This window comes from Danio rerio, chromosome 21 (genome assembly GCF_049306965.1).
Source record: "Danio rerio strain Tuebingen ecotype United States chromosome 21, GRCz12tu, whole genome shotgun sequence".
In the NCBI taxonomy this organism is placed as follows: domain Eukaryota; kingdom Metazoa; phylum Chordata; class Actinopteri; order Cypriniformes; family Danionidae; genus Danio; species Danio rerio.
In genome coordinates this window covers 33,993,516-34,006,633 of record NC_133196.1, presented here as the reverse complement: position 1 = coordinate 34,006,633, position 13,118 = coordinate 33,993,516, and the positions used below count along the sequence as shown (strand labels likewise).

Sequence of the window (13,118 nt, the reverse complement as noted above, 5' to 3'; positions counted from 1 at the left end):
AATTTATAAAATTATAAATTTCTTTTAGACACTTGATCAGTTTGATGGATCTTACTGTATAACAATGACTTTCTCAAATTATACACCACTATTACTTTTCAGCGAGGTGTTTCTGCATTGCTCTTTTAAAGACTGCGTGAAAGCACCTGTTGGTGTGATAAAGGGGTGAAGAGCGAAGGTTAAAATGAGCACTTGCTTCTGATTTGATTGAGGGGGGTTCCAGTTCTTCACAGCAGCTCCTCCTCGACCCAGCCATGCAGGATCATCAAAGACTCAGCGCTTTGATCCAATCTTCAAAAGCCTTCACTGGCCTCTTGTCAGTGTCTGCTCTGCTGGTAGTTTAGGCTGTGTGCCACTGCTAGTAAAATGGCCCAATTAATTCACCATGCACTCTATAGTGAGTTCATATTGTCAGTGGTTGAGAGAGTAAGGGGCCATTTGTACGATGCTGTCAGTCAAAAACTGGAAACTTTTTAGGATTTTTGACTTTTCGTTTACACAAAAAGAGCATTTTGTGGTTTTATAGTGCAAGATACTTTTTCTGGTCTGGTCTGGTCTAAATGCCACAACAGCAAGTACCAAGACCTGCTACTGCAAGTATATTCACAGACATGACTTCTGAGAATATAACATGCTGCTTCTGCTAGCTGATGTTATGCACTTAGTATGTGTTAGGCATGCATAGTATGTGTGGATTTGAAAGTAAACCCCACACAAACACACTGAATTGGCAGAGTAAACATGGTAGTGTTAGTGCGCATCATCAGCAAAGTGTGCAATTACTTCACAAATGTTACAACGTACAACAGAGATGCATTATATATGCACAAAGAGATAAACATCAGTGCAGTCTTTAAAGGGAAACACTTAAAGGTTCCATGAAATCAAAACAACATTTTTTTGGATGTAAGTATCAGTATTGATAGTTTTTAGGATATCTATAAGCTAGTGTGCTCCAAATTTTACAATTAGAAGATATAAATATGGTTTTATTCATCTCATATTTCAGTTTCTCATAAAATCGTGACCAATCAAATGCTCTCGATCTGACATGCGCCTTCAATTAGAATGTAAAATGGTGAAATATTGACAAATAGATGAAAGCAGGTCAGAAGCAAGACATCTACTGATAATCTCGCCCTAAAGGTGACCAGAAGTGAAAACAAAGTCATTCAAGGGAAAGGGAAGGCTATGAAATTTGATTAAAGATTATAAAAGCTAATTAATTTGTACAAAATAATGGAGTGTACAGATACATTGTTTATAACAAACATGGCTTTATAATTATTAAAAAGAACACCATTTTGATTTCATGCTGACTGAAAAAGGTGTTTTTAAAGGGGTCTGATTAAAAAACAATTAGCTCTTCTTATTTTTATAAGTAACTTTATAAGAAACTCATGCCCTTAAAGAGCTAATTGTCAATTCATAGTTTACTAACAAGTTGGCAGCTCCACATACTACCTGGCATACACAATACAATGCTTTTAACTGTTTTTGCAGATGCATTAACACTAATAGTTTTATAAACATTGACATTTATATGTGAAGGAGATATAAAGGGGTAACAGGGGGAAATTTAGCCACATTTTGACCACATCTTAGTTTTTTTTTTTAAAACATAGAAAGAAATTTACATCAAGCTGAAGTTGAGACTGGTAATTTCTAAAGCCATAGGGAATTATTAGCAATTACTGAGTAATATTATTTAATATGCAGAAAACTGGAGACTGGGACAGAATGCAGAAGATTAATACATTATATTTTATAAGATATATAATTTATTTCTTAAACTCATAATCTGCAGGAAAAAAACGTTAGTCTTTTGTAATTATGAGATACATACTCATAATTTTTAGAATAAAAACGGCAATTGTGAGCTTTAAACTTAAAGTGGAGAAAAAGATTTTAAGATCTGAATTCATTATTTGCAGAAGAACATAATATTCTGACACATAAACTCATAAAATTTATGAGACCCTCTTCCACCCCAACTCCACCTGTGTTTAGATCTGCTACAGGGGTTACATATATACTATGTTTGCAGCAGTAGTGTATTATATTCTCAGACAGCATGTCTGTTAATATACTGGCAGTAGCAGATCTTGTGACTGGCGTCACTGTCTCCGTTCGGTCACACACTGTGTGCTTGAAGTTTGGACTTGCTATTTACTCGCAATTTAAATCTTAATCATTAAATTCTTCCTCATTCGCTAAGTATTTGTCTCTCCTACTTAGGGTGACCAAACCCTTAATACATTTATACAAACAAAACTGCTTTAAAAACGGTCTGTCCCTCGAGCATCCGCCAGTTGTTTGTAGCTTTAGCCTGCTAGCGCCGCTGGTCAGCTAAAGCTACCGACCTCTTTAACCATACACTTTTGACTTACTGGCTTTGCTCTTTAACCCGTAAAATGTCGCTTCCGTCTCTGTCCTTGTGTGCAGGAGAAGCATCGATGGAGGCGTTGGAGCTGGAGCTGGAAGAAGTGGAGTCCCAGATCCGCGCGCTGGTGGTAAGACGGTCGCGGCTACGGGAACGACTTCTCGTCGTACCTAATGCTAAGGCCGTCTCATCACCTAAGGTACGTGAAAATTACAACCACGTCATTCCCTCTACCTCAACCCCGCGTCCTTCTCTGTCCAGGCCCAGCGCACCCGGGGCGCGGCTCAGCCAGGCGTCGTTCACGCCGACACCCGGCTACCACGGCGCCTGGGTGCAGCCGCGCAAGGTGCTTCCCAGATCCCGGGGCAGAACGTCTCCGCCTGTGTTCGAGATCTCCACGGAGAACCGCTTCTCCCCTCTCCGCGAGTCGGGTCCCGATGTGGCCATCATCGGTGACTCGATCGTTCGTCACGTCCGTGCCGCCTCCTCAAAAGGTAATAAAGTACGTACTTTCTGCTTTCCTGGTGCCCGTGTGAGAAATATTTCTACACAGATTCCAACCATCCTGGGCGCTGCCGAGAGCCCTGGTGCCGTTGTCCTCCACGTGGGGACAAACGACACCGGGCTCCGGCAGTCGGAGATCCTGAAGAAAGACTTCAGGAGCCTGATCGAGACGGTTCGACGCACCTTGCCCGCCACGCAGATCATCGTTTCTGGGCCGCTTCCTACCTACCGCCGAGGAAATGAAAGGTTCAGTAGACTTTTAGCTTTGAATGAATGGCTAATAACATGGTGTAAAGAACAGAAATTGCTCTTTGCTAATAACTGGAATCTTTTCTGGGAGCGTCCTAGGCTCTTCCGTCCTGACGGCCTGCACCCCAGTCGAGCCGGAGCTGAACTCCTGTCGGACAACATCTCCAGACTACTTCGCACCATCTGACTAGCAGGTAAAAATTCACAAAATTCACACTATAGCCACCTAGACTCTTGTTCACCCCACTTAAACATCAGTAACGCATGTCTGGCGAATCCTATAGAGACTGTGTCTGTTCCTCGTATTATTAGATTAAGAAATAAACGTACTGTGTGCTCCAGGAAAAATCTAGTAAGAATCAAACCAGAAAAACCAGTAGAAAGTGAAAATACAAATTTCGTAAAACTTGGTCTCCTAAACATCAGGTCACTTGCACCTAAAGCACTTATCATTAATGAAATAATAACAGAAAACAATCTTAATGCACTCTGTCTCACTGAAACCTGGCTGAAACAAAATGACTATATTAGCTTAAATGAAGCAACTCCTCCAGGATTCTTATATAAACATGAGGCTCGTCAAACTGGTCGTGGTGGTGGAGTTGCATCAATCTTTAGTGATTTCCTTAATATTAAACAGAGAAACGGACTTATGTTTAGCTCCTTTGAAGTATTATCGCTTAATGTTCAGCTTCCAGATACTATACAAAAACCTATGTTATCTCTCGCTTTAATCACCATATATAGACCCCCAGGACCCTATGTCAAATTTCTAAAAGAATTTTCTGATTTTATTTCTGACTTACTAGTCAAAACTGATAAAATGCTAATTGTAGGTGACTTTAACATCCACATAGATGACGCTAATGATACATTAGGGCTCGCGTTTATGGATTTAATACACTCACTTGGGATAAAGCAAAACGTTGTGGGTCCAACCCATCGCTTAAAGCATACATTAGATCTAATTCTGTCTTATGGAATCGAGGTTATTGACGTAGACATTATACCACAAAGTGGTGATATTACAGATCACTACCTCTTACTATATAAGCTATGTTTACCTGAAATCAGCAAACCCGCTCCAATACTCCGCCCTAGTAGAACTATTGTTCCATCAACTAAAGATGAATTTATAAATAACTTACCTGATCTCTCTCTATTTCGTAATGCACCCGCAAACTCAAATGATCTTGATGTAGTAACCAGCAGTATGGATGCCATCTTTACTAGCACACTAAATACTGTGGCACCCATCAAATTAAAAAAGGCTAGAGAGATTAAAACTATACCATGGTATAATAGTCATACTCGTGCGCTCAAAACAGCAACCCGCGCCCTGGAACGTAAATGGAAAAAACTAATTTAGAGGTCTTTAGAATTGCGTACAAAGACAGTATGTCCAGCTGTAGGAGGGCTCTAAAATCTGCCAGGACCGAGCACCTGCGCAAACTGATAGAAAATAATCATAAAAATCCTAGATTTTTATTTAACACCATCTCTAAATTAGCAAATAATCGGTCATCCTTGGAACAAACTACTCCACCGCAAATTAGTAGTGATGATTTCATGAATTTTTTCAGTAATAAAATAGAAGGCTTTAGACAGAAAATAGGAGATGCCAAACTTTCTGCACCGGCTTATACTCCAAATCCTGTAAATATTTCATTAAATCATTATAATAACCTACACTGCTTCAAAATCATAGAACATGAAGAGTTAGTAAAAATTATAAATAGCTCTAAACCAGCTACGTGTATGCTGGACTCAATTCCAACAAAATTACTGAAAGAGCTGCTACCTGCTATAGGAGAACCTCTTCTTAACATTATCAACTCTTCTTTATCTATAGGCCATGTTCCAAACTCTTACAAGCTAGCTGTTATTAAGCCTATTATTAAGAAACCGCAACTAGACACCAACAACTTAGCTAACTATAGGCCTATTTCTAATCTTCCATTTATGTCTAAAATACTAGAAAAAGTTGTTTCCACTCAATTATGCTCTTATCTGCAGACGAACAATATTTTTGAAGTGTTTCAGTCAGGTTTCAGGGCTCACCACAGTACAGAAACCGCCTTAGTGAAAATAACCAACGATTTACTCTTAGCTGCTGACCGAGGGTGCGTCTCGCTATTAGTTTTACTCGATCTTAGTGCGGCATTTGATACCATTGACCACAATATCCTCATAAATCGCTTAAAGTCTACAGGTGTCCAGGGACAGGCTCTACAATGGTTTAAGTCATACTTAACTGACCGCTACCAGTTTGTGAATCTTAATGGACAGCCTTCACAAATCTGCCCAGTAAAGTATGGGGTGCCTCAAGGATCAGTTTTAGGCCCTTTACTGTTTACAATTTACATGCTACCTCTGGGAGACATTATTAGAAGACATGGGATCAGCTTTCACTGCTATGCAGATGATACTCAATTATATATTTCCACTAAACCTGACGAGACGTCTGAACTTTCTAAACTAACTGAGTGTATCAAAGACATCAAAGACTGGATGACCAACAATTTTCTTCTCTTAAACTCAGACAAAACAGAATTATTACTTACTGGGCCTAAATCTTGCACACAGCAGATCTCGCAACTCAATTTACAATTAGAGGGATACAAAGTTAGCTTTAGCTCTACTATAAAAGATTTGGGTGTCATATTAGACAGCAATCTAACTTTTAAAAACCATATATCCCATGTCACAAAAACTGCCTTCTTTCATCTGAGAAATATCGCTAAATTACAAAATATGCTATCCATCTCAGATGCAGAAAAGCTAGTCCATGCTTTTATGACTTCGAGACTGGATTACTGTAATGCTCTATTTGCTGGCTGCCCAGCATCCTCTATTAACAACCTTCAATTAGTACAAAATGCAGCAGCCAGAGTTCTGACCAGGTCTAGAAAATATGATCATATAACCCCAATTTTTTCCTCCTTACACTGGCTGCCTGTTAAATTTCGTATTGAATTTAAAATATTACTTCTCACCTATAAAGCTCTAAATAATCTAGCTCCTGTTTATCTAACCAACCTTCTGTCTCGCTACGAACCAACTCGCTCCTTAAGATCTCAAAATTCAGGGCTTCTGGTAGTACCTAGAATAGCAAAATCAAGTAAAGGAGGTCGAGCCTTCTCTTTCATGGCTCCTACACTCTGGAATAGCCTTCCTGGTAATGTCCGAGGCTCAGACACACTCTCCCAGTTCAAAACTAGATTAAAGACCTATCTGTTTAGTAAAGCACACACTCAATGCATCACCTAGCAGGTTCCACACTGGCTTCTGCATCTTGCTTATATACACTATGAACAGCAGCTACGCTAATTATTCTCTTTATCCTCTATTTTCACCTGGGGATACTCATCCCGAGGTCCTCAGATTAGGCGGAGTCACTGATTGGATCCAAGACCAGCGACGTGATGATCCCAAGGATTCCATATCCGGGACCAGGCCATATCCTGAGCTGCTGCTGCGCTGATGGTTGTGGGGAGTGGAGAACATGTGTCTGATTCCAGCGACGCTCCAGGGACAGACGAGTCTTCGCTGAGGCCATCTTCCAGCCTCCACCGCGTTGACTGAAGCTCTGCACAAGACTTTTGGCCAGCGGAGAAATTAAAATGGTCGTGCCCGAACTGACTCTGGTTCTCTCAAGGTTTTTTTTCTTCACTCCCATCAGGTGAAGTTTTTTTTCCCTCTCCGCTGTCGCCACTGCCTCGCATGGTTCAGGACTGGTAGAGCTACGCATCGATGAATTTGCTCTTCAGTGTTTGAACTCTCAGTAATGATTAAATCACACTGAACTGAGCTAAACTGAACTGAACTGAACTTAAACACTAAAACCTGAACCACACTGTTCCAGTTACTGAACCACACTGTTCCAGTTACTATGACCATTTATGTGAAGCTGCTTTGACACAATCTACATTGTAAAAGCGCTATACAAATAAAGCTGAATTGAATCTTACTTGCCAGTATATTACTTGCTCTGCCATAATAATCAAAGAAGCAGCAGTGCAACAGATCTATTCCACCAAGCAAGGCATGGCAAGTTTATTTATATAGTACATTTCATACACAATGGTAATTCAAAGTGCTTTACATAAACAAGAACAAAAGAAACAAGAAAATAAAATGTTTAAAATAATTAAAATGCTTAAAACAGATAAAAACAGATTAAAATGTATTAAAACAGGTTATAAAAGAATGAAAAAAAGACAAAATAGTGTGACCTGTCAGACGTAGCACAGTGCTCATTTGGAAAAAGGACAAGCTAAGCAGATGTGTTTTAAATCTTGATTTGACTGTGCCTAATGTTGGAGCACATCTGATCATTTCTGGAAGCTGATTCCAGCAGCAAGGGGCAAGGGGAGAATATCTGTAATGCATTGAGGTCGTAGGCCATTTAGTGATTTATAGATAAGTAATAATACTTTAAAATCTATTCTAAATGTGACTGGGAGCCAGTGTAGAGACTTGAGGACAGGTGTGATGTGCTCTGATTTTCTAGTTCTGTTCAAAATCCTGGCAGCAGCGTTTTGGATGAGATGCAACTGTCTGACCAAACACATCAACATTGCCATATACATTTTCATTACCATACTAAATATTGAGAGTGGTCATGACAAAAATAATTGTTTGAAATGAAACAGAATTTTGAGATATAAATTCATTAATTTGGAGAAAAATAGTAACTGAGATATAAATTTAAATTGGAGAGAGAAAAATTACACGTCATTTATATACTTTAGAAACTCGCGATTATGAGAAAACAAAGTCTAATGTGAGAGATTTAAACTACATTTTTAAGAAAAAAGTCCAAATTGTGAGACAGAAACATGCAAATATGTTTACTTTTTATTCCATGACAAAAAAAATGCTTCCATATATAGCAAACTTTACCATGCTGCATATATATATATATATATATATATAACCATGCTGGATAAGTTGGCGGTTCATTCTGCTTTGGCGACACCAGATTAATAAAGGGACTAAGCCGCCGAAAAAAAAAAAAAAAAAAAAATATATATATATATATATATATATATATATATATATATATATATATATATATATATATATATTCAAAATTGTAAACGAATAATATAATGTGTAATTTTTTTTTATTTCTTAAATAATTTACACCTTTATCACTACTGTCATTTTTCCAGAATGTTCTCTGATCAAACATGTTAGCGCCATACTCCTCATGCTTACATAAGACTTCATCGGATCTATAAAAAGAAACTCATATTCAGATTTGAACAAAGCACATCACTTGCATCTGGCAACCGCTCATTCAGATGTTTTGACAATGTAATCCCGTGAACTGACAAAAAGCCCAACGCACACAAAATCCCATACAGCTGTGCTTTTTTGTGCAGCTGGCAGCATTGGGCGAGTCTTCTGGACTGTCCGAAACTGACCTAACTCAATCTGGCTTGGGAAGAAGCAGGCGAGTGACACAAAAAGGCTCTTTATGGAGTCAGGGGAGTAACTTTCACTCTGCTTGACTGAAGATGTTGAAGTGTCTGATGCTGACAGGGATCCATTAGGGAGCCTGGCCTCTCCTCAGTGTGAGAGAACTGACTTCTTTCTCAGTCAACTTTGTCTCTCTTTATTGCTCTCTCTTTGTTTCTGTCTTTTTGGTCGAGCTGTAATCCTCTGTCGCATCAGGCAGCCTGTGAAGTCGCTACTCAAGGACATTTGACAATTCTTTGTGTGATTGAGGCTAATAAGGCAAATCACTCTCTCTCTCTCTCTCTCTCTCTCTCTCTCTCTCTCTCTCTCGCTACAATCTAACAGTGTCTTGAGGGAATTTCTCTTTTTATATAAAACATTGCTTGGTTTTCATCTACAGAAATCTTTTTAAAATGTTTGATTATTTAGGTCAATTCCTTCAGGGAAATATGGGGACCAGGTGAGAACGAATTTGTGTTTGAAAATCTTGAATCCTTGTGTTTTCCTATATATGTAAAATGGTACTACAGTTTTTGGGTGTGTGTGTTTGTGTGATGATTTTGTGCACATTTTAAATGTTCAGAGCGAATATGCTGACAGCATGTAAAGCAGCAGGAAGTGTTACTGAATGAATCAGTGTTAAAATTTGTGGCCAGCTAATGCCTGATGCCATACTACAAATTATACAACAGACGAGGCATTTTCACAAATTGTAATGGGAAGTGCATGCATACATTTACTGAAAGCTAAAAATATATTTATAATAGTTCTCCAGAAGACCCCGGATTAATAAAGGGACTAAGCCGATAAGAAAATGAATGAATGAATGAGTTATTCTATAGATGCTTTACAGATTGTCATTATACATTGATGTATATGTTTGTATATATATGTATTTTCCATATATTTTTTTTCTCTCTTTCTCTCTTTTCCCATATATGCAAGTGGGTGTTTGTGTATGTATGCCGAATTTATGATGGTAGTAGAGTTTGCTTGTTAAATTATTTGAGTGCCATTTGAGATGTTTAAATGAGTCATGTGACCGTAGTACTCAAAAGAGACTCTAGACGCACCTGATCACTGTTACCCTGATGAAGGCAGACTTTTGCCGAAACGCGTAGGTTTTTAGAGATTTAGCCATGTGAATAAAGGCTTTTTAATTTTTTCACTTTATTCGAGTGCTTTGGACTGATTCTTGTTGCTGTTTTGATGAATCCCTTACCCAAAGAGCACCGACCATACATTTAAGCTTACCCCAGAGTGCTTTTTGTTTGTTTTTTCTGGAGTTCTCCAGAAGTGTTTTATTTGCTCATTTATAACCAGATGTCAAAATATAGTTTAACAAATTGAGTAGATTCTTTGTTAAATCAGGGGTTTTCAACCTTTAAGGACACAAGCCCACCCAGGTTTTTCCAATTTTAATTTCCAAATTAAATGCATGTGCAAAGGGCATTCACATATTGCTTGCTGGGTTTAAAGTGTGTAGCATTAATTACATTGAAACATAAATATACAGCTTACCTGATTCAGTGTGATGAGCCTGTTTATGTGAGGACAACATGCTAATCCGTGGATGAATTCCTGACACAACTAACCATAAAAAATCTTCCACTGTCAATAAGCGTGAGCCATAGCTTACTTGCTTTTGATGTAAGTACAAACAGAAAATGCTGCTTCACAAAGCCAAGTTCACTGACCCCTGACAGGACTTTTTGCTGCATTTTGACACAATCAGTTTGTCACAGGAGCATGAATGAAATGTTCATGAGCGAAAGTGAAAATGCCGAACTGCAGTAAAGTCGAAAAATTAAAGATGAAATACCCAAAATTACACGAAACTCTGCAGGAAATGTGAATAACATGGTGATGCAACATTCAAATAGCACTTCACGTAAACTAGCTAGCTAGGCAAATAACTATTACTGATGTACTGTACAAGTACAGTTGAAGTCAGAATTTTTAGCTCCCCTGAATTATTAGCCCCCCTGTTTATTTTTTCCCCAACTTCTGTTTAATGGAAAGATTTTTTCAGCACATTTCTAATCATAATCGTTTTAATAACTCATTTCTAATAATTGATTTATTTTATCTTTGCCATGATGACAGTAAATAATATTTGACTAGATGTTTTCATGACACTTCTATACAGCTGAAAGTGACATTTAAAGGCTTAACTAGGTTAATTGGGTTAACTAGACAGGTTAGGGTAATTAGGCAAGTTATTGTATAACGATATAAAATATATGGTTAAAATAAAATAAAACGATCGAGAAAAAAAATAGCTTAAAGGGGCTAATAATTTTGTCCTTAAAATGGTGTTTAAAAATTAAAACTGCTTTTATTCTAGATGAAATAAAACAAATAAGACTTTCTCTAGAAGATAAAAAATATTATCAGACATACTGTGAAATTTCCTTGCTCTGTTAACCACCATTAGGTAAATATTTAAAAAAGAAAAAAAAATTCAAAGGGCGGCTAATAATTCTGATTACAATTGTAAGCGTACTGTAGTCAGTAGTCTCTTTAAAGTGAGGTCACTTTAAAGAATCAGAAGGGCATTCTGCTGATTTACTTATTTTTCTTTTAAAGTAAACCATTCTTATTGCTGAATCTGAAAATATTGTTTACATAAACGCTACAAGTAATTGGTTTTATATCAGATTTGATATTCTGATTAATAGTTTTTCACTATTTCACAATCTGCATACAAGCCAATCCTCCAGGTTCTTTTTAAAGGAGACTTATTTTATATGTTTCGGAAGACAATGACAATATAAATCTAGCCAACCTTTTGTCTTGCTACAATTCAATCCACTCTTTATTATCTCAAAACTCAGCACTTCTGGTAGTACCTGGAATAGCAAAATCCACTAAAGAAGGTCAAGCCTTCTCATTTATGGCTCCTAAACTCTGGAAAAGCCTTCCTGATAATATCCGAGGCTACAGAGTGAGTAAAGGGCCACACACCTCACGAAATGTAGAAGTTTTTTTCTTTCCATTTGCCGTGCGGTATTGTATTACATTAAAACGATACTCTTCCACCAGTCCTTACTCCATACTCATGTGCGTCCAATACCCCAGTTTGTCACAGGGGCATGAATGAAATGTTCATGAGTGAAAGTAAAACTGCCAGAAGGGCATCCTGCTGATTTGATTCAGAAGGGCACTTTTTTGTCAGACTCTCACCGGTTTTACTTTCTTTCACCGTCATAAATTTTAAAAAGCACCTGGTACATTTTATTTGTATAAATTTTATTCAAATGCATAAACTCTACAGGTGTCTGCTAGTTAGCTGTTGAACTAACATTAATCAGATTCACTTTAGTGAACACATAAAAATCATCATAATTTACAAGTGCATGCCTCAAATTCTCGCACCCCCCACAGGTTGAAATCCCCTGTGTTAAATAACAAAGTCTTCAACTAAAGTTATAGACTGAAGATAAATTTTAATTAGACTAGACAACATGAGTCGACAGAATTGTATTTAGAGTTGTATTTTGTATATATATATGAAACACAAGCAGGAATTAATATGAACCTCTGATGATTTTTTTATTGTCATCTTTGTACTCTAGAAAAGTCAGAGTAAGAGCTGAGAAATGTGACTACGTTACAAACATATACAGCACATTTCACAATAAACACATTAAACTAACAAGAGATTTACCCTTTAAATAAATTTAGATTTCATGTCTCCTGAATTTTGCATTCTGATGAAGTACTGTGAGGTAATGGTATGCTCCATGTACATAGCAAGGTTAGATAAAAAAAATAAAAGCCAAATCTGGAGGTAATCTAAAAAAATAACTTAGCAGTGCAAATAACTAGCACACTCAAATTAATATGTAAAGGAAAAATTATTAAATAACATTTTAATTAACATTTTTATGTCATGTCACCCTGCAGCCCAAAACTGGTTACTCACTGAAGCTAAGCAGGGATGAGCCCGGTCAGTACCTGGATGGGAGACCATATGGGAACACTATTGTTGAAGGTCGTTGTTGGAGGTGGTGTTAAAGAGCCCTGCAGGGGACACTCTACCTGCAGTCTGTGTGAGTCCTAATTCTCCAGTAAAGTCCACCTAGGGATACTCATTCCAAGTCCTCTAGAGATTATGCAGCGCCATTGATGGGATCCAAGACCTGTGAAGAAAGGACGCCAAGGTATCCATAATCCTGAACTAGGCCATATCCTGAGCTGAGTCTGTGGCGGTCATGAAGAAATAGAGAGCTTGAAACTGATTTTTGAAAGACCCCAGTAACAGACGAGTCTTGACATTGATTTCGTGGGTTAGTCTGAACACCCGCCAGTGACCTACTCACACCTGCAGTTCTCCAAGATGGACGTCCAGTGTTCTCCAGCCTCCAGCTCCGCAGAGGAAGTTTGGCCAGAGGAGAAATAGTCGTGGCCAACTGAGCCTGGTTTCTCTCCAGGTTTTTTTCTTTCACTTTCCTCAATTGGTGAAGTTTTGTTCCTCGCCACTGTCTTGTTTGGTATGGATTCATGGAGCTGC

General features: G+C 38.0%; 1 protein-coding gene across 1 annotated transcript; it reads left to right on the top strand.

The window, feature by feature from the left end:
- The first annotated feature begins 741 nt into the window (after positions 1-741).
- Positions 742-7,241, top strand: LOC141380038 (uncharacterized). The gene is made up of 4 exons (XM_073936115.1): positions 742-771; positions 2,303-2,344; positions 2,446-2,513; positions 2,645-7,241. The coding sequence occupies exons 1-4, from the start codon at positions 742-744 to the stop codon at positions 3,321-3,323; spliced, it is 819 nt and encodes a 272-aa protein (XP_073792216.1). The 3' UTR covers positions 3,324-7,241.
- Positions 7,242-13,118: the final 5,877 nt, after the last annotated feature.